Raw genomic sequence first — 23,700 nt, forward strand, 5'->3', positions numbered from 1 at the left:
TTAAAGCACTATAACATGACTTAGAATTTAAATAAAATTATAAAAATCAGGAGCTCTAAAAACATGAAAAATACTCCCTCTGTCCCAATTTACTTGCAACATTTTGACTAGACACGCTTGTCGATGCACATATTTGACCGTTGATATCTTTTATTATACATTTATATAAGTTATAAAAAGTTTATATTAAGAAACTATACATTAAAATAGACCCAACAACATCTTATATGATTACATTGACTTTCATATAATAGTTGAAAAAAATGGTCAAAGAGAGATGTGTGAATAGTGCAAAAAGTCAAACCGTTGCAAGTAATTTGGGACGGAGGGAGTATGTTTTAATGGACATTGATAGTTTACTATATCACTTATCCCAATTGCAGATGCAATATGTAATACTTAACAAAACCACTCAAACACTAAAAAAAAGAGCAGCACAAGAAATTGATATTTCAAGCTCCCTGATTGACCACAGTTTCCCACTGTGCCCAACTGAAAAGAAAGGCATTTAAAGGTATTTTAGAAATATAAATTTTCTTGGAGTTTATCATCCTTTTTCAGTCAGTACAAAATCATTAGATATCTCCTTCAATATTGGCAAAATGAAAGATTTTAGATTGAACAAGTTTCTGCAAGACAAGTGCAACAGTGGAATAATGTAAATGGAACTTTAGGGACATTATTCGATTTTTTTTAGTGAAGAATGACTAAATAAAATTCAAAATATAACCTATATCAATTCAATTTTAATAATAATAATAATAATAATAATAATAATAATAATAATAATAATAATAATAATAATAATAATAATAATAATAATAATAATAATAATAATAATAATAATAATAATAATAATAATAATAATAAAAATAATAATAATAATACAAGTACCATAAGTTGGCAATGATACCAAATGGGACCTAAATTTTCTTGCAATAGTCCGTTATTTTAACTTTCAACTATCTTTATAACTTGACTTTTATGCATTGTTCAACAAAAACATCCTATTTTCCAGGGAATTTTTCAACAAGTATCTCCCAAAAGTAACGAGTTCCCATGATATAGAATGGTTGATATCATAATACTACATACTGTGAATCCAACGAGTAGTCTGTGTAGGCTACGATGGTGATAGAAAATAAATTTTCCTGTCCTTTTTTAATCTTTATCTACCAAAAAAAGGCATGCAATCCGTTCACATTCCCCATCATGTAGAATGGTAAAAGCCGACATTCATGAAGGTAGTGAAGTATCATGATTCGCCATATCAAACCAACCAGGAACAAATATGAAGTGGGCTACCTTTGGACACCACCCTCTTCATCGTCACCAGGTTCCTCATCAAGCACTTCAAATCTAAGATTGGGAATATGGAGAATTAGATTATGGTGAAATAGGTGTAGAGGATTGTTTAAAACTGCAGACAATAACGAGCAACAAGTGTTGAAAATGACTAAGTGGAAGCAATCACAGAAAACTTTAATGGAATTAGCTACTAAGACCAAGTGTCATGTCAAGATCCTACAATATATTTTATAAGCCTAATCATTTCCTTAAAAAAAGTAAAAAATTTTTTGTTAGCATATCAACTACAAGGCTACAATAATTTTTAAGTTGCCTATGCTGTAATTCATTTAAATTTTATTCAAGAAATTTGTGTACTGCATCCACCTAAGCACCTTCCTGCCATAAGTTTACCCCAGATAATATAAGTAAGCAAGTGATGGAAGCCTAAGACAGAGAAGTGTAGATTAGGAAAAGAAACTGAGAATTCTTCATTAATAGGTCAGGTGAGAAAATAAGCAAAGCATTCAAGACTCTTTGAAATTGGTAGAGTACTCTTTCACTCTCATTGCAACCACTTAAACAACACTGTGATATAGTACTAACATGATGCATAATCATCATCGTGATTACATATTTACAAGAAAATCTCTATTCAAAACCTTGCCTCCTCCCAAAGGAGGATATTGGGGATAAAGGCCTTTGGCTTTCACTTTGTCCCCTTAATCCATTCCCATTCCTCTATGTACCAACTACCAAAGATATATTTTGAGTTAGTTAGCATCTCACTCTTAGTTTTCTCTTCTCATTGCCATGTACCTATAGAATCATGAGAAATGTTCTCCTCTACAATATGAATCATCCATAGCTCATTCAATCTCACTGGGAAATCATGTGTTACTTCTAATCGAGAAAACATCATATATGTTTCCTAATTGAACACTTGTGCAAGGGTACAATGAATACCAAGATATTATGCCCAAACATAGTTCTCAAGAGGGCTTATTAAGTAAATGGAGACACCATGCCCAAATGCCAAGGTGCTCACTCAAAAGATATTGAGTTATGGTAATCTTTGCTCCTAAATTAGTTGTGGATTATCTACAGAGAAACAAAATAGCTTTCGCAGCTTATCCAAAACTTGTACAATATGGAAAAATATATACTTTTAATTAAGCAAAGGCAAATAACAGATCATTCAAAAACAAGGTATTATAAGTAAGATTTAACTTAGTCTCTTGTTTCCCTGTCATAATGCATTACTTTAACCACAATATACTCATCCTTCTCTGTTTCATTTGTTGCAACCCTAGCTGCTACCTGAAGACACATCAGCCCAGTACTAAGATCTTAGAAGAAAATCATTTAAAACTAAAAATTCAATGTACAGTAGAAAGTAAAACGGATATATACCTATTCACCTTTCAAACTAGCAAAGTTATCAAGTTGGTTTCTCAAGGAAGGAGAGACCCTTGGGATATCAGAATCATTTTTTTTCTGTGTCTTCTTCTGCTCATTACTTTCTGCAACTCAAAATCGGAAATAAGGAAACATTTTTCTATTTTTTTGGTTTTTAACAAAATGAATACTTAATGCTAAACAAAAAGTAAATTTATTTCTATGACAAAATATGAGTTATACTATATGATGCTTTTAGAATTGACAAGTCTCTTGTAAACTAGTATTCAAGTATGCCAACCTTTTGTTTGGGTAAGTTTATTCTTAGACTAAAAAAATACCAACACCTACTCTGGAGAAAATTAATAAAATACAAACACCCACTCGGGAGAAAACTAAGAAAATACATACACCTAAACCGCACGCTAAGTCCCAAAAGCAAAACACTTAAGGTTTGGTAAATTAAAGGTGAATAATAAGAAATTTTAAAAAGAAAAAAAAATCGGGCATGATTCAAATTTAATCATCCTTTTAAAAGATAAATTACAATTCACAAGGGAATTTCAGAGGAAGAATAAAATAGGAAACCAAAACAATAGGAAAAAAAATAAGGAAATGAGACTTTTTATTGGGGGACAAAATTATTGGGTGAACTAGGACATTTATTTGGGGACTGAAAAGGAATATTAATAAAAAAAAAAATCAAGTCAAAACATATCATGTCCTAGTCCTATCCTATGTTGTTTCATTTTTCAAAGTTTACATTAAATTGTTGCTTTAGACACACATTAGGGCTTTTAAAGAGTGATGTTTAGCGAAAAGGCCAAGCTGTTATAGATGAATAATATACACACCTACTCTTCTTCGTTGCTTCCCAGGCGGCCCAGGAGGGAGCAAAGCATCCAGCTGACTTAGTAAAACATTTGATACTCTGTAGGGTTTAACCATATAATCAACTCTCCTAAAAATATCAAAAAATAAACTTCCATACTAAAGCTTAGGCAAAATGCTTGTTAACATATAGCTAATGATAAGTACCTCACTTCAGTTTCAGCTAGTTCCTTCGCTTGGGTGTACAAGTGCTTAAGCTTCGATAAAGATGTGTCCCCGGGCTTCTCAACTACTTCAGGATCTGCACCAAAGTAATCACCATTTATTCTTTGAATAAAATGTCCTGAGTTCAAACTTTTCACTAACAAAACCAAACACCTTCAATAGTATTTTAACTTCAATTAAAGCACATCAACAAGTAGCTTAGTAAAAATAAAAAATAAGATTTCAAATTACACTCTTACATTGTTACCTTTTTTTTAAGCGTTTTCCATTTGATAATAGAAGCAATTTGCTGTTTACGATTTCTAAAACCACTTTCTTTGGGATCTGTATAAATTGTGTAGTCGACAATTTTATATGAAACTCCTACTTCAGTATTTTTTTTACCTATAATTAATTACATCATTTACAAGAGTGTAGAATCTGTCGGGGATTTACAAATGGAGTGTCTATTGCATTAAGCTACTTGAACAACAATTAGATTTTCCAATAGTTTTTATTCTAATAATATCGAAATAAGATGGACAATATACTTGCTCACAACCGCAAACCCATTCCAATTTGTTAAAACAATTCCAAGAGACTGAAAATACAGCTAACTCAACAGCAACAAAAAAATGCAAAGATAGGATTAAACGTGAAACTGATACATGACTAAAGCTTTCATCCAATCAATCATGTATAACTCTACACATTGAGGTCATATAAGGTCACATGAGCTTATAAATTTTCCTACACTAGTAAAAGAAAGGATAAAAGACTAAATTACAAAATAGTGAAATGAAGTTAACACCAATGAGCTTATAAATGAACCTGACCATGTGTTTGTACTTTGGCCTCTTTTTGTTTGATGTAAAACATTTTCAATGAAAAATTAGTTTTCATGGAAAAAATAATTCAAGGAAAACAACACTTGCAAGATAGTTTTCCATTGTTTGGTTCTTACAAGAAAAGGTAAAGAGAAATTTAAATAGGGGTGGAAATGTGAAGATGGATGAGAGGAAAGTAAAAAGGAGATAGGGAGAAGGGAGGAAAATGTGGCTTCCCTTGCTTTATTAAGGAAAATATTTTCACCATTGTCCATGCAATTTTCCACCATTGAGAAAATTATTTTCCACCCCTTCAAAAACCAAAACAAAGGAAAATGGGAAATAATAGGAAAATCAGTTTCCATGAAAACATTTTAAATCAAACCAAACGGGGCCTTTACCTCTTGTATCATGCTCCCAAAAAGTTCCATTGGTCTATTTATATGACAAACAACTTCATTGTGCAGCTAAAGGTTACTCGCTGCAACCAGAAGGACCTCTATACAAAGTATATAAAATAACTCACTATAAAAGACTCCATAAATAAATCTTAATATGTCACCTTGACCTCTCCTTATACCATTCCCTAAGACCAAAAAATCTCAAATCATTTTCACAAGAAAATATTATAGAAACCCTCTAAGGATAATCCCCAAAAATCCTAAGAGAATTTTCATATGTTATGAAATACTTCTCATGATTTCACATATTTAGCCAAAGCAATATCACAACATGTTTAAGGCATTTGGTATCTGAGCCTCCTCGACCAAAAAAGACCTGAAAAAAATATCAATTATGAAGAATAAACAGTTATGCTTCACTATTAACAAGTATCCATCAAACCACAAAAGGATTTATATCACAAATTTCTAAGATATCCTCCAACAGGGAATTATAAGACTTTTCATTATATCTCAAGGAACTCTGACACTCCAATTAAAAGCCAAAATCATATAATATATTTCCCGGAAAAAAAAAAAAAAAGTTTGACACTTAAACGTGTAACTATGCTAGACACAAACAAATATTGGAAAATAATACCACCATCAACAGTACAACATAATTCTTAAGCCCAAACCAAACACATAGGAGTTGATCACATTACTATTTTTCCAGCTTTAAAACCATACTAACCGGCCACTCTATAATACCATATTCGAGTAATCGACCAAGCTTTTCAATTTCAATCAGAAATTAAGCGGCACAAAACAATTACTAATAATTACCCTTACAATTCAATAAAATAAATCAAATTGAAATTGATCAATACAATATTGAAAAAAAATACATAAAACAAATCAAAATAAAATAAAAAGCTAAAATTACAAAAATTTAATCATATACTGAAATTAAAAGGAGAGAATAATAACACACTGGTTTGGAGCTTCTTATGAAGCTTATTAATATCAGACAACACTTCTTCCTGATCTTTCCGAAGGCGGTCGAGCTCCTTCGAGTTGTCAAGAATGCTGGCAATTTCCGATGTAGACATTGTTGGTGAAATCTCCTTGCAATTGTACTATACTTCCTCTCTTTTGTATTTTTTTCATTTGATCGAATTTATAAACAACACAATCTACAACTTATAATGAAATAAATCATCAATAAAATTGACAAAAAAGGGAAAAAAATTAATTGTAAATTATTGGGAAAAAATCAAGAATAATTAGGGCTGATTATGAATTGATTTATTACCAAACAAAAATATATTCTTCCATAATTACATAATTACATGATTCTTTCAAAACATTAAAGGATAACAAAATCACATAATAAGCAACCAAATTTGACTTAACTTCAAATGTAGGGTTGGAAATTCCAATAAATTTTTATAATTACGGACATGAATAAAAAAAAACACGATAATTATAACATTTCATTATTACAGTAATAATTAATTAATTATAACCAATAATCCAATAATATACCTTAAACGAACCCTAAATTATAATGAGAAATTATATTAACGATCAATAATTAATTAATTGAATGATTAAACAATTTGATATTACTGATAAGTGTCATAATTGGCACCCATTTGATGAGCATTTAGGTTGTTTTCACCTTCTTTTCATGGCTTTCATGCTTAATAAATGCTTAGTTTTATGCATTTGGTCTTGATTTTACCTTTCCTTTCTTATTTTGTAGCTTTTATGCATTTTGTTGGTTTTTCTACTCTTTTCTCCTTTATTTGCTCTATTTTCGTGGTTGTAGGTATTGTACGAGGATCGTGTCTTGATATTGGTCAATTAATAAGGTGGGAGATGCTTTTAGAACAAGCTCATGGCAATTGGAAAGCTCAAGATGCAAGGAAGTGGATTCTCCAAGTTCTAGCTCTTGCGCTCTCAAGTTGTGCTCTCATGACGATGGGGTGTTGAACCCACAATCAAGTGATTTTGGGACTGCCTCTATTAGTGTTCATCATCATCATAATCAGGCGACCTTAGCGAACGCACGAAGCCGCAAAAAGATCGAAGATACCTAGAAAGACGCGGGCGAGGGCGCGCCACCCCTGCAGCTCGGGCGCGCCTTCCTGGGTATTTTCTTTCTCGATTTTTGTTTTCGCGCCCTCTATAAATATCATTGTAACCTGATTTTTGGGGGAAGTTTAGAAGAAGTATTATTCTAGTTTTTTATCATATTCTTAGCTTAGTTGAGATCTTCTCTCTCTAGTTTTAGGGTTAGTTTAGGAGTAGATTTTATAGTTTTTTGGGGGAAGTTTAGAAGAAGTATTATTCTAGTTTTTTATCATATTCTTAGCTTAGTTGAGATCTTCTCTCTCTAGTTTTAGGGTTAGTTTAGGAGTAGATTTTATAGAGAGAAAGTGAGGAATTTCAATGGTGATTGAGAAATTGAAGATTCAATGGTGACAATTGTGTTGAAGATCTTCTATATTATCAATGAGCATTCTTAACTCTATCTCATTATATTGCTTTGTTTAATATTCATGTTTGTTTGGATTGATTTTGATGTTTGATGCTTGATTAGTGTAGTTGTTCTTCATATATTGTTGATTCTTTGATTTCTTTAGTTGTTAGTTGATTTGATGATGATGTTAGAGTAGTTGTTTGCTAGGAATTGGGTGAAACTTGTATGATTGATTGATTGTGGTTTGGGGATTGTGTTGATTCATTGTTGAGATTAAAGTGATTAATTGTAACACCCCAATAATTCTCTCTTTAAACTTGTGAGGACCCTGAACAACATTCAAGAGAATTACTGGCGTGCTACCGCCACGTGTTCAAACGTTAAAGCTTTATCAGAAAATAGCAGCGGAAAAACTAAATCAGTTATAAATAAGTTTCAAAACCAACGAATGAAACCAAATTAAGTCATACAACTTGGAACCATTAAGGCCCTTATTCAAAACCCAATAAAAGTAGTAAGTGATTAATTCCAGTGTTCGAATAAATTCAAACCCAAAAGAATTAGTGTCAAATAAAATCGAATTAAAATAAATTCAAACTTGCAAAAGAAATAAAATGCAAACAATCAACTCTCTACTCAAGATCCCACAACCCTGATGAATGCTGCGTGTGTAAGAACCTGTGGTAATTCTGCTCCCCAATATTACAAGTGTAAAAATTGGATCGTCACAGGGTCATTGAAAGGCGAAGGCCATGACCAAAGAAAGACACACAAAGCACGCAATCAGCAAAGCTGAGTACATACAAGCTGCAAAATAAATTAAGAAATCCATAACATGCTACTAATAATCAATCATCATGCATCATTAAATTATAGACTCAACACACGACTCAACTATTTAGATTACTAAGACTCCATTAATTAATAATAGGTAAATCATTATTTTTATTCATTGGATTACGCAATAGACAAGGTTGTCCAACCCATGCTCCATTTGGAACATCAATAAAAGAAAAACCCCATGCCTCCTTTCGGAAACATCAATAAACATCCAACGACCACGGGCGCGACTCCGTGACCGTAGTTAGTATGAGATCTCACCTAACTCCTAGTTTTGAAAAATATTTGAAATAAGAGACTCGTAGATCAGACGGCCTCGAGAAAAGTACACGGCTAATACCCCATGTACCCCAACCTCTGATTGTCATTACTCCAGAAGTGCACCAATCCAGAGTTTTATTGCTCATCCATCTTGCACTTTACGTGATTTACAGGTTTAGACTTGGTGATGACTCATATGGATAACAATACAATCAATCCAATATCAATTCAATCAAGTAAAACAACTTTTCAATTTCAATTCTTGATTTATTAGTGGCAAGCAACATTTATTATTTATTCCTTTACTACCTCGGTGTATAAACACCTTGAGTGCATAAGGCACCCCAAAACCTTAACCTCGTCTTAGAAGACTTAAATTCTTCCTTTACTCATCCTGCTTGCATAATCATGAATGAGTAATAAATTAATCATTACACCAATAATATACCTTTGCCTCTAAGCGCACCTTGCATAATTAGAGCACAAATAATACTTGCAATATAAAATAGTGCACGTTATACGAAATTCACAATGTATAACCAAACAATTTAACTCAGTCATCCCTATACATGATACTAAGTTCTCGATCCGTCGTCCTTAAACATGCACCTAAAAGAAAGGTTTCGTAACTTGTACGTACCTTGAGCAAACGAATTGGTATGCCACTTTACTAACTAGAAATCATCTTCAATAAACTCCTCTCCTAAGCCAAATAATAACATCTCAATCAATACCCAATCAATCAAATTTACAGCAATACTAACTTACTTTAAAACCTTCAAAATCCAAATCAAACAACACTTTAAAACCTTCCCTTTAGTTAAAATTAAAGGCTTATATATAGTTCTTTAAATTTTCTTCATGAAAACCTTAAAATACACTCTTATACATGAAATTACAGCAAGTTCAAAGTCTAATAAAAATCTGAAAATTATATAAAAACCCCTAAAAATCTCCCTTTTTAATGGGTGATTAAACCCTCTTTATAAAACATTAAAAGTAGTACTTAGAAACTATTTCCAACACTTAAAACTTCAATAAAAACATATATTTATGTTTAATTAACTTTAAACATAATTAATTTTATTAATCAAACTCAAGGATAATATTTTAAGTAAAAAAAAAACTTCGTTAAAATCAAAAACTGCCCGACAATCATATTTAAAGGCTGAATTTGGCTACGAGAGGGTGGTGCTCACTACCATAGTAGTGAGTCTTTTTTAAAACGTTGTTTCCACATGGAAAACACTATTTTTTCATCAAAATCGGATGAGTTCAGAATCTGATCGGGATTAAAACGGGATTAATATTAACGAACGAAAATCTAAAAACTAAAACACGAATTTACATGTTCAAAATAATCTGGAATTAAGTTAAACTAATCATTAGTTATAATCACCAAAATTTCAAAACATCATTACTATAAAAGCCCTAAATCAATTGTTCATAAAAACTCTAAAATCACGATTTTCAATAATTAAAAACCCTAGGTTATAAAATTTACAAAATCTGAAAATTATGATACTTATAAAATCTGAAATTATAAAGTTTAGTCATCAAAATACAACTTGATACTAATTAAATTACTTTCAACCAATAAAATCAAAATCCATAAATCAATAATTATAATTATACAAATTAATAAACAAAGGAGAGAGAAAATAAGACTAACCTTTTGGTGTGGGAAATTTTTGGGGATTAATGGGGTATTTATAGGAGAGAATGTTGTAGGGTAAGGAAGAAGATTGGGCCTCATAAAATTATTGGGCCAATTAGGTAAATGAAATGGACTAGGCTTTGTTTGTATGATCATGAATTGTAGAACATAGGTTCATAAAATAGTTTGTGCTAAAATAATTTTTGACCAATATTAATAATTTGAAACTTTTGTAATTAAATTCCGGAAAAGTACAAATAAATATTATAAATAAAATAAAATTTCATTTATAAAATATTTAAAAATACGGGGTATTACATTAATGGAAGTTTGCATGTGTGTAATTCGATTAGGCCTTGAGAATTATGCTAGATTGCATTGTAGTTTCTAATGATACGGACCATTGATTTAGGAAATGCAATTTTCGATTGAGCTTGATTAGTGATGTTGTTAGTTAGAGTCTCTCGTAGTTGGCGCTAGTTTGACCTCTAGGAGATAGCTTGTTGACTCTTTTGATTGAGCTTGCCATTAGTCTTCACAACCATTGACTTGCATGTATTTCTAAGTTGCTACAATTGTCATGATATTTGTTGATCCCCGTTCCTAGTGCTTTATTTGTTTGGTTTCTTTATTTGGTAGTTGGTTAGTGTTCTCTCTTTATCTATGCCTTCGACATAGCTTAGGCGCATAATTGAGAGCGCTTGAACATTACCGTTCCTTTGGGTTCGACCCTTGACTTGCCTCTATACTAGTATATAGGTTTGTTAAGTGTTTATAAATTTAGTTTGATCGAGGGAAGATTAGATTCAACGACCTAGTTCCACCCCTCGTCAAAATGGCGCCATTACCGGGGAACGGTGTCTATGTTTGAGTGTTTTTGATTGCTTGAGTCTAGGCCTTTGTATATACTTTTCTTTGATTTGATTTTTGTTTGCTTTGTATAAAAATGGCATGTCTATATTTTCCACAGTATAATAATGTGCCTTTTTGTGAATATTTCCATAAACTTGAGGGATTTCTTAACTATTATTATTATAGTCTTTGGGAGGCTTGTGAGATTTGTTATTTTGGTTTGAATGAACAAACTAGGAATGAAGTTGAATGTATGTATAATGGTAGATTTAGAGCATTGTCAATTGATGATGCTTGTGATTTTTATGTTTGGTTTGTTAGGGATATATATAATAGGGGTGATCATGTTTCTAATTTTGATGTGTAATGTGTTAATTCTTCTAATGTTAGCATGATTTCCCATGATTTGTCACATGATCCCATTAGTCAACCTATAACAAATGCTTTCAATTTTAGTCCCTCTTTTGTTCATGATAATGAGGTGCATGCTCAAGTTGAAAAATCTTATATGTTTGATTGTTCCCCCACTCCCCAATGTGATATATATGCTCATGATTTCAATGTTGATTCTTCCAATCTTGGTTGTACTTCTTCTTCTCTTGTTGAGCATCAATATTCTACACCTTTTGAATCTCTTATTGCATCCTTGGAAACTCAAATTAGGCATATTGATCTTAGTGATTATCTTGGGCCTAAAAAAGGAGTCGATTCTTAATTCTTTAAGAAGTCAATTAGAGGTAATGAAAAATAGTGTGGAGCATCTTGAGGAGGGAAGAAGGAGAGGCAAAGAGCTAGAAAGCCAATTGTCATCTTTGATGCTTGTGTGTGAAAATTACAAACCCAATGTGTGTGTTGAGGATGATGATGGTGATTTTAAGCAACCAAGAGATTGTGAGGATACCATTGGTGAGCATTTGAGTGATGGTGAAGGAGTTGAGAATGAAGAGAGTGTTGAATTTGAAAACCCTAACCCTCCCACCCATCTTTATGAGTCTCTTGTGCATGATTGTGATTCTTCTATCCATGAGTATTTGGACTTGTTTGAGGTTATGGCCAATAAGTTCTTTACGAGTCAAAAGAAAACCCATAGCCTTTTGAGTGAGTTCATTGAGAATTCTTCTTGGGAGAGATGATTTTGAAATGAATTTGCATCTATTCATGCATGGTTTTGAGACTTTGGGCTTTAAGGAAGTTGAGGGAGTTGTTGTTCATGAATGTAGTGGAGGAGATTATGCGGTTCCTCTTGGGAGTTGGATGTTTGAGGGAGATGGTGATCATAAGTGTTCTTCTTTTGAGGATTCTATGGTTGATTTCCATGCTCTTATTGGTGATTTGAGGCATGGTGCTGAGGAAGAGTTCATTTGCAAAACCATAGCCCATATTCCTTCCTCTCATGTCCCTTTTTCAAGCAATTTCAACCATGTCCCCCACACTCCTATATCCTTCCCTTCCTTTGTCAATGAGCCTATTGGGGATCCCCTTATCTGTGATGATTTGTATGTGGCTCATTTGTCCCCAATTAAGGAAAAGGGTGATGTTGCCACCCAAAAATATTGTGAGGAGAGTTTGCCTTCTTCTTCTTCTTCTTCTTCTTCTTCTTCTTCTTCTTCTTCTTTTTCCTTTTCTTATTTTGTTGAATTTTCTTTTGATTCTTCTTCTTTCTCTTGGCATCCCTCTTCTCATAGGTGTGAACTAATCTTGTTGCATGTCCTCTTTTTGTCATGTGCATGGTTAATTTCCTATGAAATGTGTAGTAGTGCATTTGACAAGCTCTTATGATCGTTGCAATCCTATTTTACTAGAGCGGTCAAGCTTGGACCTTAAGCAAGCCTTTCTCGGGAAGTAACCCGTGTTTTATTACTTTCATTTTCTTTTCCTTTTAGAATTTATTTTCTCTCATGGAAATGTTTGTGTGCCTTTTTATAGTTACATGAATTGATATACTTTGGTGCTTCGATTTGGATCAAGAATCAAGGAGGTTTGACTCCTATTTTTGCTAGCATATGGAAGGCAAGGTTCTATTCTTGAGGAAATTAGCTTTGAAAGGTTTAATTGGGTCATTTGTGGGTATTTACACCCACCTAATATCCGGTAATATCCTTCCTTGCTCTTTATCAAGTGGATGATGACTTGTTGGATATATGTTGGTTTGTTGGATTGACCTCCTTGTTTTCCCCTATCATAGTTTCTATGATTTATGTTTGAGTGTATTGTCTCATTCAAGCTTGGGGGAGGGTATTATATCATGTTTGATGGGATGTTGATTCATATATGCTATGAACCTTTGTATATGCATTTCCATGTTCTATATTTTGAAAAACTCTAAAAAGATTTTTGTTTCTATCAAGGCAAATTTGCAATGTATCTTTGTTTTGTTCTTGTTTTGGACATAATACTTTTGGACTTGTATAGTTGAATGCTTTTCTTCTTAAATGGTAACGGTGTGCACGGTTTGAGAGTATGTTTGGTTGATTCTAGGATAGAGTATGCTAAGATAGTCGCTTAGAACTTTTGGGACCTTGAAGCCAGATTCTATTTGTTTTTGAATATTTGCAATTGCTCCCTTTTGGTGAATTTGAAGCTTTTAGTGAGTTTTTGCCACAAACTTGTGAGGTTTTATGATTTTCAAGCCTTCTACATATCTTGCATGAGTGGCTTGGATCCTTGACTATTGCGGATCTAATCTTGAATCTTGACTCATAATTCTCAAACTCGAGACCGAAACAACTAGGAAGGACAATAGCATCTTTTCGGGGTGGTATTTTTCTTTTCTAGGTTTAATCTTCTTTATTTCTAGTTATTGGGTTCACATTTGCCTTCTTGCTAGCCATTTGAGTCTTTTCCTTTCTTTTCAAGCCACATCTTTAGAATTTTGAGCTTTTTGTTTCTTTTTGTTCCATTTTTGGTTTTTGTGAAGCAAATGGTCATGTTTTTGGATTTTGTGGTATATAAGGTTGGATATTGGTTCTATTTGTAAGCAAGCTTGTGTTTTGTGTATATTTTGTGAATAATGGCAAATGTATGATAGAAAAAGCCGTCCAAAGAAAAAAAAAAGCAAGGACATAATAAATGCAAAGTTGTAAAAGCCGTCCAAAGTTAAAAGAGGCGAGGACAATTGCTTTGAATATATGCATAAAAAGCAAAAAAAAAAAAAGTTAAAAATGAGAAAATTCAAAAATATTTTGATGTGATTCTTTTCCCCTTTTCAAGCATTGAGGACAATGCTTCATTTAAGCTTGGGGAGAAGCGTTTACGCTTTTTGTATATATGTTTGTGAGTATAGCTTTGAATAAGCTTGGGGGTGTTAGATTGTTTTTGTTTGGTGACTACATGATCGTGATTCTAAGAAAGGGCCCGTTCTTTGCTTCACTATTAGGGATACCACCAAATTTTTAAATTTTAGCCTACCCTCAACCTTTTGCCTTTACGTTACAACTATTGGGAAAGACCTTTTGACCTAGAGGTTGAGTCACATATTGAGGGAGGGCATTATGAGTTAAAGCCTAAGGATAGGGGATGCAAAGTCAAGGTGTCGAGAAACCTCAAAGTAGATTTGAAGCTAATTGAATTGGGAGAATGTGCTAAAATGTTTTGAGATGAAAGTGAATTGTGTTTCTTTAGTTCTCTATGCTTAGAATATCCTATGTTTTAATCAACCTTAGATATCTTAGAACGTGCACTCCCTTACGTGTTTAGAAAAATTTGCATTCATTTATGCTTGTACATTTGGAAAAGTCCTTTCATGAACATTTTTTTGCTTTTCTTGTATTTTTGTTTCTTTTTCATGCTTTGCCTTGTTTGTATTACTATGAGAGTTATAGGTTAATCTCTTAGGAAACCTTTACGAGAGCATCACTTGTCCTCTAGGGCGATCTAAGGGTTTAAATCGCTTGTCTTTATATGCTATAATTGACCGTGATTCCTACGAAAGTGAGTTAATGTATATTCTTGTCTCTTCTCTTCTTTTTGTTTGTTTGAATAAGCTCATCATATCTTCTCTTCATGGAAATTGGGAAGCTCAAGATGCAATGATGTGGATTCTCCAAGTTCTAGCTCTTGCGCTCTCAAGTCGTGCTCTCATGAAGATAGGGTGTTGAACCCACAATCAAGTGTTTTTGGGACTGACTCTCTTAGTGTTCATCATCATCATAATCGTGCGACATTAGGGAACGCACGAAGCCTCGAAAAGACCGAAGAAACCAAGAGAGACGAGAGCGCGCAAAGCACGGGCGCGCCACCGCTGCAGCGCGTGCGCGCCTTCCTGGGTATTTGCTTGCTCGGTTTTTGTTTTCGCACCCTCTATAAATGTCATTGTCACCCGATTTTTGGGGTAAGTTTAGAAGAATTATTATTCTATTTTTTGATCATATTCTTAGCTTAGTTGAGAGCTACTCTATCTAGTTTTAGGGTTAGTTTAGGAGTAGATTTTAGAGAGAGAAAGTGAGGAATTTCAAATGTGATTGAGAGATTGAAGTTTCAATGATGACAATTGTGTTGAAGATATTCTCTATTATCAATGAGAATTCTTAACTCTATCTCATTATATTGCTTTGTTTAATATTCATGTTTGTTTGGATTGATTTTGATGTTTGCTGCTTGATTAGTGTAGTTGTTCTTCATATATTGTTGATTCTTGATTTCTGTAGATGTTAGTTGATTTGATGATGATGTTAGAGTAGTGATAGAGGAATAAACGTGTCATCAATTGTCTATCCCTAGATCAAACACAATTTATAAAAACCTAAACAAACCTAATACAAGTATAAGGCAAGTATAGGGTCGAACCCGAAGGAGTGAGTCGGTATTAACTATAGCCTAAATCATGCTACTTTGAAGATTGTAGTGAGAAAATGGTTGGTACTATGGTAACAAAGCTAGATTAATCAAGTAATTCAAGAAATTAAACACTAGGGATGTAGGCTCCACATGCAAGTTCATAATCATGCTAAATGATAGTTCATTCGATTGATTCAAGCATTGTAAAGGACAAACAATAGTAGCAATCAAAAGAATTCAAGAGCTATCTCCTAGAGGCCAAGCTAGGGGTCACTATGAATGGCTAATCAAGGAAATTCACAATCAAACTCAATCAATTAAAACAATTCTCAAATTGATGGTTCATGTCATTAAGAATTGCAATGCAATCTAGATTAATCTTATAGGTTGATCACTCCTAATACAATTAATCACATGCAAAACTATGTCAACCAATTTAATTGCAACAACTCAATCAATCAATGATCATCAACTAGCACAAATTATCAATCAAGCATGCTTCCCAATCTCCCTAGCAACTAATCTACTCACTAATCATGGTGTAACTCAAGAACAAATCACTACAAATTGCATTGATCATCATTCTAATAAAAATCAAGAGAAAACAATATCAACTACAATATCAAATTCAAATCCAAGGAAATCAAACAATCAAACATGAATCTAAAACAAACAAGTGAAGAGATGAACTAAAAGAAGATATTCTCACTAATATTAATGATTGAAGATGAAGAAATCCAATCACAATTGATCCAATGTTGAAATAAATCCAAAACCAAGAACTTCTCTCTAACTTCTCTCTAAATTATCTCTCTAAAACTAAGGTAATGAAAATTATCTAAAAGTTAGTTTTTAAAAAGGAATTACATGTGTATTTATAGGCAAAGAAGGAAAACAGGATTCCCGCGTCCTCTCTAAGAAATCTTGCGCCCGCGGGGAAATGGATACGGAACCCATAACAAACTCCGCGGGCTGTCTGGGCAACACCCGCGCCCGCGGGTCTTCTAGCCCGCGCCTGCGACAAGGGCGCGACGAATCCCCTACTCCCAAAGAGTAATCAGAGGGTCGCGGTCTCTCTAATCTGGAGCGCTCTCTCCAATCTACCCGCGCCCGCGGGGAGCTCGCGGCCAGACTGCGGAGAGTTCCTGGTTGATTTTGGCTAATTTGGTGCAATCGAGCCCGCGCCCGCGGCCTTCAGGACCCACGCCCGCAATAACCTGGCAAGAATTAATGCCCTCTCTAAGGCCTCTCCAAGCCCTCTTTGAGCCCTCTTCAAGCAGATTGCTTACTCCTTGCTTAGTCAATATAGCTCATCTTGATCCCCTTGCAAAGACTACTCCCACTAGTGGAAAAATCCTCATCCGTAACGGGCAAAAAGGGGCCATCCGTAACGGGCAGCGTCCGTTACGTATGCGGTCGTTACGGATGGCCATTGTTATTCGTAACGGACATTTCAAATGTCCGTTACGAATAACTCATTATTCGTAACTGACATTTCAGATGTCCGTTACGAATAACCAATTATTCGTAACTGACATTTTAGATGTCCGTTACGAATAACTCATTATTCGTAATGGACATTTTAAATGTTAGTTACGAATAAGGGGTTATTCGTAACGGACATCTGAAATGTCAGTTACGAATAAATTTTTTTTGTATCGGAATAAGTCCTTATTCGTAACGGGCACCTAAAACGCCTGTTACGAATAAGTGATTATTCGTAACTGACATCTTAAATGTCCGTTACGAATAGAGTTTTATTGTATATAATTTAACACTTATTTGTAACGGGCAACAAAAGTGCCCGTTACGAATAATTATTAAATTAAATTTTCATTTTATTTAATTTCGACAGCATGTATTTATATATAATTAATATATATTAATTAAAACCTGTTATAATATACCTGTTCCTGTAAATAAGCAATTATACCGAACAATCTTTCGTAAAAATTAATACGACGTAATATAAAAACTGAAGTAGTAACACATTACAAATAAAAACTTGTATAAATTTATCCAACATATACAACAACACTAAAAATATTACGTTGTTCTACCTAAGCTAATAGTTATGCATTCAATAAATATTTACTTCTAAAGTATTGCGCCCATTGTTCTCGAACCACATTCAACTCGTCAACATCATACGGGGCGGTCCTTGGACAAAAATCCTATTGAAAAAAAAAACTTATGAAAGAGGTTACAAAATAAAAACAATCCATAATAAAAACAATCATTAGAATAAATGTGATGAACCAAATTATAGAAATAAAACTCATAATATAGAAACAAAACACATAAAATCCTTAATTGACTTATATTTTGATTTCTATGAGTTGAAATCAATAAAAAGTTAACATTTACTCACTTTTGGGAGCGTATAGAGCCAAAAAGGCTTCAAAATTGTGCTAAAGGACTTCTATCTTTCCCATCTTTCAAGTATTTGTTCAAATTAACACAATGTAACACATAAAATCCTTAATTATCTTATTTTTTGGTTTCTATGAATTGAAATCAATGAAAATTGACATTTATCTCACTCTTGGGAGCGTATAGAGCCAAAAACGCTTCAAAATTGCCTAAGGGATTTCTACCTTTCCTATCTTTCAAGTATTTGTTCAAATTAACACAATATAATACTAAACATCCTTAATTACCTTATATTTTGGTTTCTATGAATTGAAATCAATGAAAAGTAACCATTTACTCACTTCTAGGAGCGTATAGAGCCAAAAAGGCTTCAAAATTGCCTAAGGGACTTCTACCTTTCCCATCTTTCATGTATTGGTTCAAATTAACACAATATAATACTAAACATCCTTAATTACCTTATATTTTGGTTTTTATGAATTGAAATCAATGAAAATTGACCATTATCTCACTCTTGGGAGCTTATAGAGCCAAAAACGCTTCAAAATTGTCTAAGGGACTTCTACCTTTCCCATCTTTCAAGTATTTGTTCAAATTAACACAATATAACACATAACATCCTTAATTACCTTATATTGTGGTTTCTATGAATTGAAATCAATGAAAATTGACCATTTACTCACTTTTAGGAGCGTATAGAGCCAAAAAGGCTTCAAAATTGCCTAAGGGACTTCTACCTTTCCCATCTCATGTATTGGTGAATTAACACATATAACACTAAACATCATTAATTACCTTATATTTTGGTTTCTATGAATTGAAATCAATGAAAATTGACCATTATCTCACTTTTGGGAGCGTATAGAGCAAAAAACGCTTCAAAATTGCCTAAGGGACTTCTAACTTTCCCATCTTTCAAGTATTTGTTCAAATTAACACAATAAAACACATAACATCCTTAATTACCTTATATTTTGGTTTTTATAAATTGAAATCAATGAAAATTGACCACTATCTCACTCTTGGGAGCATATAGAGCCAAAAACGCTTCTAAATTGTCTAAGGGACTTCTACCTTTCCCATCTTTCAAGTATTTGTTCAAATTAACACAATATAATACTAAACATCCTTAATTACCTTATATTTTGATTTCTATGAATTGAAATCAATGAAAATTTACCATTTACTCACTTTTAGGCGCGTATAGAGCCAAAAAGGCTTCAAAATTGCCTGAGGGACTTCTACCTTTCCTATCTTTCATGTATTGGTTCAAATTAACACAATATAACAGTAAACATCCTTAATTACCTTATATTTTGGTTTTTATGAATTGAAATCAATAACAATTGACCATTATCTTACTCTTGAGAGCGTATAGAGCTAAAAAGGTTTCAAAATTTGCAAAAAAAAATTACTAACCTCTTCTAAGACACCTTTGCACTCCAAGTAAAGGGATACAAATACGCGTTTCAAGGAGGAAATTTGAGAAGCAAATGCACTTACATGATGGTTGTTTTGACTACAGAAGAGTAGCTTGCCCCAGTAGCTTTCAAAATTTCACCCATGTTTTTGAGAACCTGAAATGTAAGATGACTTGAATTATTAACACCTCTATCACTTTAGGGCCCAAAATATGAGATTTTTTTAAAAAGAACTAAGTGAAATAAAAGTTGAAAGTCTAGATATGCCAAACTCACGAACCATATACTGCCCCTACCTCGATACTGTGCTGGAAGCAAGAACACTAGAGGTCTACAATAATTGTAGAATGCCTAAAAGTTCATTCAAAATGATAATCTAAATGCATGTTTGGCAGTAATTGGCAATTTGCAAATAGCTCACTTGCATACATCAAACTACAGTTTGTAAAAGGAACATGTTTATCTTCATGGCAAATGAAAGCCGACCAACTTATTCACATCAAAAGCAGTATTTTTAAACCAGCAGTTTGCTACAGTTTTAGGCATTTCATTGAGCACAGAAAAACAAAATTTGGGTTTACAATGCAGACAAGTGACAAGCATTTGATAAATTGATACTACTCAGCCACTGAAGCGAATTTAATATGGGCACTTTGACAGTTTGACTCATTGAGGATCATATTTGTCTTAGCTAATATTGATTAATAGGAATAAGCAAATGACCCGTTGTAGAGCATTGAGATATGCCTTTACTAAGCATATATTATCATCACAAGATAGTTTAAAGAACTTTTCTTTGGCAAACAGTACCCCACCTCCCAGTCTCCCATCCTAACCAAAAGAATGCTGCACAAGTAGAGTAGTTAGCAGCGAAATAGGAGATGCATTAACAAGCTCGTCAAGGCAAAACTTCCTTTATTAAATGTATATAAATATATAATTACACTCATAAATCCATCATTCCGTCCATCTACTATCCAGTGATTGAGTCATCACGGGTCCTTCACAATTACAAGACTTTTAGACCCCCAGCATACTTGTACAAAAGAATGATTTCCTGATAGTAGAGCTATAACAAATCTTTAAGTTACCGTGTTAGTTTGCAAAAATTTTCATTACCTGCTCAGTTTGTTCCTCCACATTTTCTGATACAAAATTTCCCGTCTGCATTGAAACAGGTATTGTTTACATTAGTAAGCAAGAACAATTACAAGAGCACAAACTGACAAAATTAGCTGGAAATAATCAGATTTGAAACTCAAACCTCAGGCACAAGACCCAGAACACCAGATACAAAGAGCATGTTGTTTGCTTTAATGGCTTGAGAATATGGTCCCAATGCCGCAGGACCTTGTCTGTTTGAACAACTTCCTTTAAACCTACATACGCGGAAATGATAACACACTCATAAATCATCACTAGTTAAGAAAATGTGATCACAAATTCACAACCATACAGACTAGAAAACCCAACAGCCAACATGCAAATGAAAGAGGATACTATCACAGTATAACTCTGTCTTAATTTGAGTACAAAGGAATTTCCTTCTAAGAACATCACGTTAGAAACACAAGAAATTTCAAGCTTTGCTTCTATTAATTAAAGAAAACAATCTGGGGCCTCTGGGCATTCACCTGATTTGGAGTGGTTTCAACAAGAAGCTTCTTCGACTGTGTGTCAAGTCCAAGCCATTGCTCCAATGAATTCAGATTATCACACAGTTAAGAAGGGGTAAAAGAAGAAAGGTCAACTAAAGGTTTCTAAGACTGAAACTTACCACCCATCCAGAACCTTGTAAGGCAGCTCCTTCTGCATTCATTTTCTGGATAAGAGCTTCCAGAGAGCCAAAGTTTGAATCAATTGCCCAACCCAGTGAAGCTTTTGGAGGCTCACCACCTCCTTGCTGCAATAATGTCATGATATCATTTACATCATCTGTCTAATTTCACACAAACTAGATAACAATAATATCTCAGTATTGACACTTACACTAATTGGAGCAAGATTCTTCCAGAAAATAGAGTGATTTACATGACCTGCCATTAAATTTGTCCAAAATCAACTCAAAGATATGAATAAAACACTGATTAAAAGGTAGGATCTGTAGGAAGCTAAGAAAACATTGAAACATCATGGAATAATTATACTCCCTCCGTTACATATTACTCGCAACAAAGGAATATTTTATGTCTCACAAATAATACCCCTTTGTTGCGAGTAAAATGTAACGGAGGGAGTAAATATAATACCAAAGGACAATGTAGGAGAAAATGCATAAAATCAATCAGCTGATCAACTATTAAAATTCCGGCAGGAAGCATAATACAGAAGCATTTAAGATTATTGGAAGACCACAAGTCCATAATCTGCAAGTACAATGGCAACAAGACAGCTTCGGAAAACATTAGACACAAGCTAGTAATTGTCCGCCTTGCTGCTCACACTTTGTAGATGCAATCTTCTTCAATCCTTTTTCAACCTCGTAACACTCAAAACAAATTTGATGAAACCTGTCTCAACAGATTCTCACAGAGCAATGGCGTTGAGAAAACCTCTCATATCTACCAAAGTACCAAATATTGTTTATAACCCCCCCCCTCATAAATCAATCAATTAATTCATACTTAGCTCAAAATTCAAAGGCTTTTAAACTAAAACATAATAAAACCCAAAACAAATGGAAAAAAGTAAAATCAATCAATTAATTTGGGGAAAAAAAAAATAAAACCTATAATTAAGTAATTGGAATTAAGCAAACTGAAACAAGGGTTACGAAATTGGGGGAGGAGAGAGAAAGAGTACGCTTTAATGGAGAACTATGAGCGCTTCAATGGAGAACTCAGACAGCGCTTCAATGGAGAACTCAAAAAGCCCTTCAATGGAGAACTCGGAGTGCGCTTCAATAATGGAGAACTCGGAGTGCGCTTCAATAATGGAGAACTCAAAGTGCGCTTCAATGGAGGAGAAGAGTGAGAATGAGAGGAGCAAAAGATTGAACTGAGCTTGGAGCTCCTTCAATGGAGTTGAGGGAGGTGAGGACGACGACCTTGCGCGCGGGAGCTGCTTCAATATTGGAGAGAGAAAGAGGAAATTTTTTGACAGAGGGTAGTGAGAAAGGGGAAATTAAAAATTTAGGGCTTACTTTAAAACCTTATTCGTAACGGACACCCCATGTTAGTTACAAATAACAAGGTCAAAATTCTGTTGACTTTTCTATTTGTAACGGGCAATATTTGTTGGTTACGATTAGTTAGTTAATCGTAACGGGCAGAATAATGCCTGTTACAAATAACAACTTATTCGTAACGGGCACCAATCTGTCCGTTACGAATAACCACTTATTCGTAACGGGCACCAATTTGTCCGTTACGAATAACCCTTTTCCTGCCCAATTCACAACTTTTTTGTAACGAACATTGAATTTGCCCGTTACGAATGACTTAATTGTAATGGAAAATCATATGTCCGATACGAATATCTTGTTACAAATAAGATTTTTTTCCACTAGTGTCCTAGATACCTACAAGAACAAACAAAGGAGAGGAATCAAAGGGAAAAAGAGCCAAAGAAAACACGAAAAACACAAAGAAAGAACACTAGTAGAAAAATAACAATAGGCAGCCCCCATATGGCACCGGTTGAGGCCAAACCGGTGTCCAAAACCGATCTAGTAATGGGAGGGATTTTAGAACAATAGATATGGCACCGGTTTGGCCTGAACCGGTTCATCTGGTTCTTCATTTGGTGCGTGAGATTAAGTTGTGCGGTCCAGCGTTCATGAGGTGGTGCTACCCTTTTGAAAGAGACATGGGTAAATTACAAGATAAAGTACGGAATCGGGCTCACCCTAAAGGAAGTATGATGCAAGGGACTGTGGGTGAGGAGATAGGTAACTTTGTGGTGGACTACATAGCCCTTGATCAACCTATTGGTCTTCCTACTTCTCGACATGAAGGTAGACTTGATGGTCATGGCACAATTGGGTCGAAACAAATGTCACCAGACCGAGATCAGTTCTTACAAGCATACCTTTATGTGTTGCACCATGTTTTAGATGTGCACCAATATTTAGACGAGCACATGGCTAGTTTGCGTGATGAATTTC

The 23,700-nt window shown here is 33.9% G+C and overlaps 1 protein-coding gene and 2 long non-coding RNA genes across 3 annotated transcripts; all 3 read right to left on the minus strand.

Moving 5' to 3' along the window:
• Nucleotides 1–2,542: 2,542 nt before the first annotated feature.
• Nucleotides 2,543–6,188, minus strand: LOC145614860 (SAGA-associated factor 29 homolog A-like). The gene is made up of 4 exons (XM_081669927.1): nucleotides 5,922–6,188; nucleotides 3,724–3,817; nucleotides 3,540–3,646; nucleotides 2,543–2,810 (listed from the first exon to the last, which is right to left on the minus strand). Exons 1-4 carry the CDS (start codon nucleotides 6,037–6,039, stop codon nucleotides 2,701–2,703), a joined length of 429 nt encoding a protein of 142 aa, XP_081526053.1. The 5' UTR covers nucleotides 6,040–6,188; the 3' UTR covers nucleotides 2,543–2,700.
• Nucleotides 6,189–17,792: 11,604 nt separating this feature from the next.
• Nucleotides 17,793–21,286, minus strand: LOC145614875 (uncharacterized). The gene is made up of 5 exons (XR_014107178.1): nucleotides 21,230–21,286; nucleotides 20,860–20,974; nucleotides 20,715–20,759; nucleotides 19,678–19,751; nucleotides 17,793–17,975 (listed from the first exon to the last, which is right to left on the minus strand). It is a non-coding gene; the product is annotated as an uncharacterized LOC145614875 (long non-coding RNA).
• A 4-nt stretch (nucleotides 21,287–21,290) lies between these two features.
• Nucleotides 21,291–22,718, minus strand: LOC145614870 (uncharacterized). Its single transcript, XR_014107177.1, has 3 exons — nucleotides 22,398–22,718; nucleotides 21,585–21,631; nucleotides 21,291–21,498 (listed from the first exon to the last, which is right to left on the minus strand). It is a non-coding gene; the product is annotated as an uncharacterized LOC145614870 (long non-coding RNA).
• Nucleotides 22,719–23,700: the final 982 nt, after the last annotated feature.

Source organism: Chenopodium album, chromosome 3 (assembly GCF_948465745.1).
Source record: "Chenopodium album chromosome 3, dcCheAlbu1.1, whole genome shotgun sequence".
Classification (NCBI taxonomy): domain Eukaryota; kingdom Viridiplantae; phylum Streptophyta; class Magnoliopsida; order Caryophyllales; family Amaranthaceae; genus Chenopodium; species Chenopodium album.

What these genes read in the sequence shown, in the direction of transcription:
- LOC145614860 (XM_081669927.1), bottom strand. Translation starts at nt 6,039, where the DNA reads ATGTCTACATCGGAAATTGCCAGCATTCTTGACAACTCGAAGGAGCTC. An exon ending in TCATAAGAAGCTCCAAACCA is followed by an intron (nt 3,818 to 5,921) that starts GTGTGTTATTAT and finishes ACTTTGGTGCAG; the next exon opens with ATCCTGAAGTAGTTGAGAAG. An exon ending in GAAGCAACGAAGAAGAGTAG is followed by an intron (nt 2,811 to 3,539) that starts GTGTGTATATTA and finishes TTTGAGTTGCAG; the next exon opens with AAAGTAATGAGCAGAAGAAG.